At 47.8% G+C, this 1,386-nt stretch overlaps 1 protein-coding gene across 1 annotated transcript; it reads left to right on the forward strand.

Moving 5' to 3' along the window:
- Positions 1 to 500: 500 nt before the first annotated feature.
- LOC131932677 (circumsporozoite protein-like) lies at positions 501 to 902 on the forward strand. Its single transcript, XM_059289614.1, has one exon. It carries the CDS (start codon positions 501 to 503, stop codon positions 900 to 902), a length of 402 nt encoding a protein of 133 aa, XP_059145597.1.
- Positions 903 to 1,386: the final 484 nt, after the last annotated feature.

A 1,386-nucleotide genomic window follows, 5' to 3' on the forward strand; every position in this document is an offset into this window, starting at 1 on the left:
ATGAACTTGATGGAACTGGTGTGATGAACTTGATGGAGACGGCGTGATGACCTTGATGACGAGCGGTAAAGGATGTTTCTATTCCATGAGTAGGGTCTAGGACGTTGTGGCATGCGTGGGGTATCAGTTCCGTTATATTTGGCGGGAGAGAGGACGGGGGGGGGGATTAAAGGGGAGATGATTTAAAAGGGAGATGCGGAAAGATGGGCAGATGCAGATTGATAAAGACAAATGACTTTGGTTTGTTTTATATTTTGATTTCTACAGGTACAATATTTTAAAAATATTTTGTCTGTAATTAAGTAATTAAATTGATAAACAAAAACTTGTCTGTACCCCCGGTTGCCATTCTCGGTATTGTTATCTTAGAATATTCGAAAAAGTTTAGGGGGGATCACTCACAATTTATTATACTTGAACGTTGCAACATACAAATCAAAATCCACGACAGCACACAAATCCAACCCTACGGCAGCATACAAATTCTACCCCACGGCAACATGCACATCCCACCCCACGGCAACATACAAATCCCACCCCACGGCAACATGAACATCCCACCCCACGGCAACATACAAATCCCACCCCACGGCAACATACAAATCCCACCCCACGGCAACATACAAATCCCACCCCACGGCAACATGCACATCCCACCCCACGGCAACATACAAATCCCACCCCACGGCAACATACAAATCCCACCCCACGGCAACATGCACATCCCACCCCACGGCAACATACAAATCCCACCCCACGGCAACATACAAATCCCACCCCACGGCAAAATACAAATCCCACCCCACGGCAACATACACATCCCACCCCACGGCAACATACACATCCCACCCCACGGCAACATACACATCCCACCAAACGGCAACATACGGGGGATCTCGTGATCCTAATAACACAGTGATGAATGACGTGGTATGATATGTATCCTCCATTACTTATCACGTGACCCACACATCCCATCACCTATCACGTGACCCACACATCCCATCACCTATCACGTGACCCACACATCCCATCACGTGACCCACACATCCCATCACGTGACCCACACATCCCATCACCCATCACGTGACCCACACATCCCATCACCCATCACGTGACCCACACATCCCATCACCCATCAAGTGACCCACACATCCCATCACGTGACCCACACATCCCATCCTGTCTTACCCTTACACACCAGCATCACATACGTCATAGATCAACTTTTATGGTCATTGTTTCCAATACAACTATACATATTGTTTACACAATCTCCCCTTAGGAGTCGGTTACAAAGTTACCATACCCCACCCAGTCCCCACTCACTCACCCATTACAGCTATGGTTACAAAGTTACCAAACCCCACCCAGTCCCCGCTTACT

Source organism: Physella acuta, unplaced genomic scaffold (genome assembly GCF_028476545.2).
Source record: "Physella acuta isolate Inbredline_101_S28 unplaced genomic scaffold, ASM2847654v3 ptg002256l, whole genome shotgun sequence".
In the NCBI taxonomy this organism is placed as follows: domain Eukaryota; kingdom Metazoa; phylum Mollusca; class Gastropoda; family Physidae; genus Physella; species Physella acuta.

Excerpts from the sequence above, each read along its gene's own strand:
- LOC131932677 (XM_059289614.1), top strand. The coding sequence starts at position 501 with ATGCACATCCCACCCCACGGCAACATACAAATCCCACCCCACGGCAAC.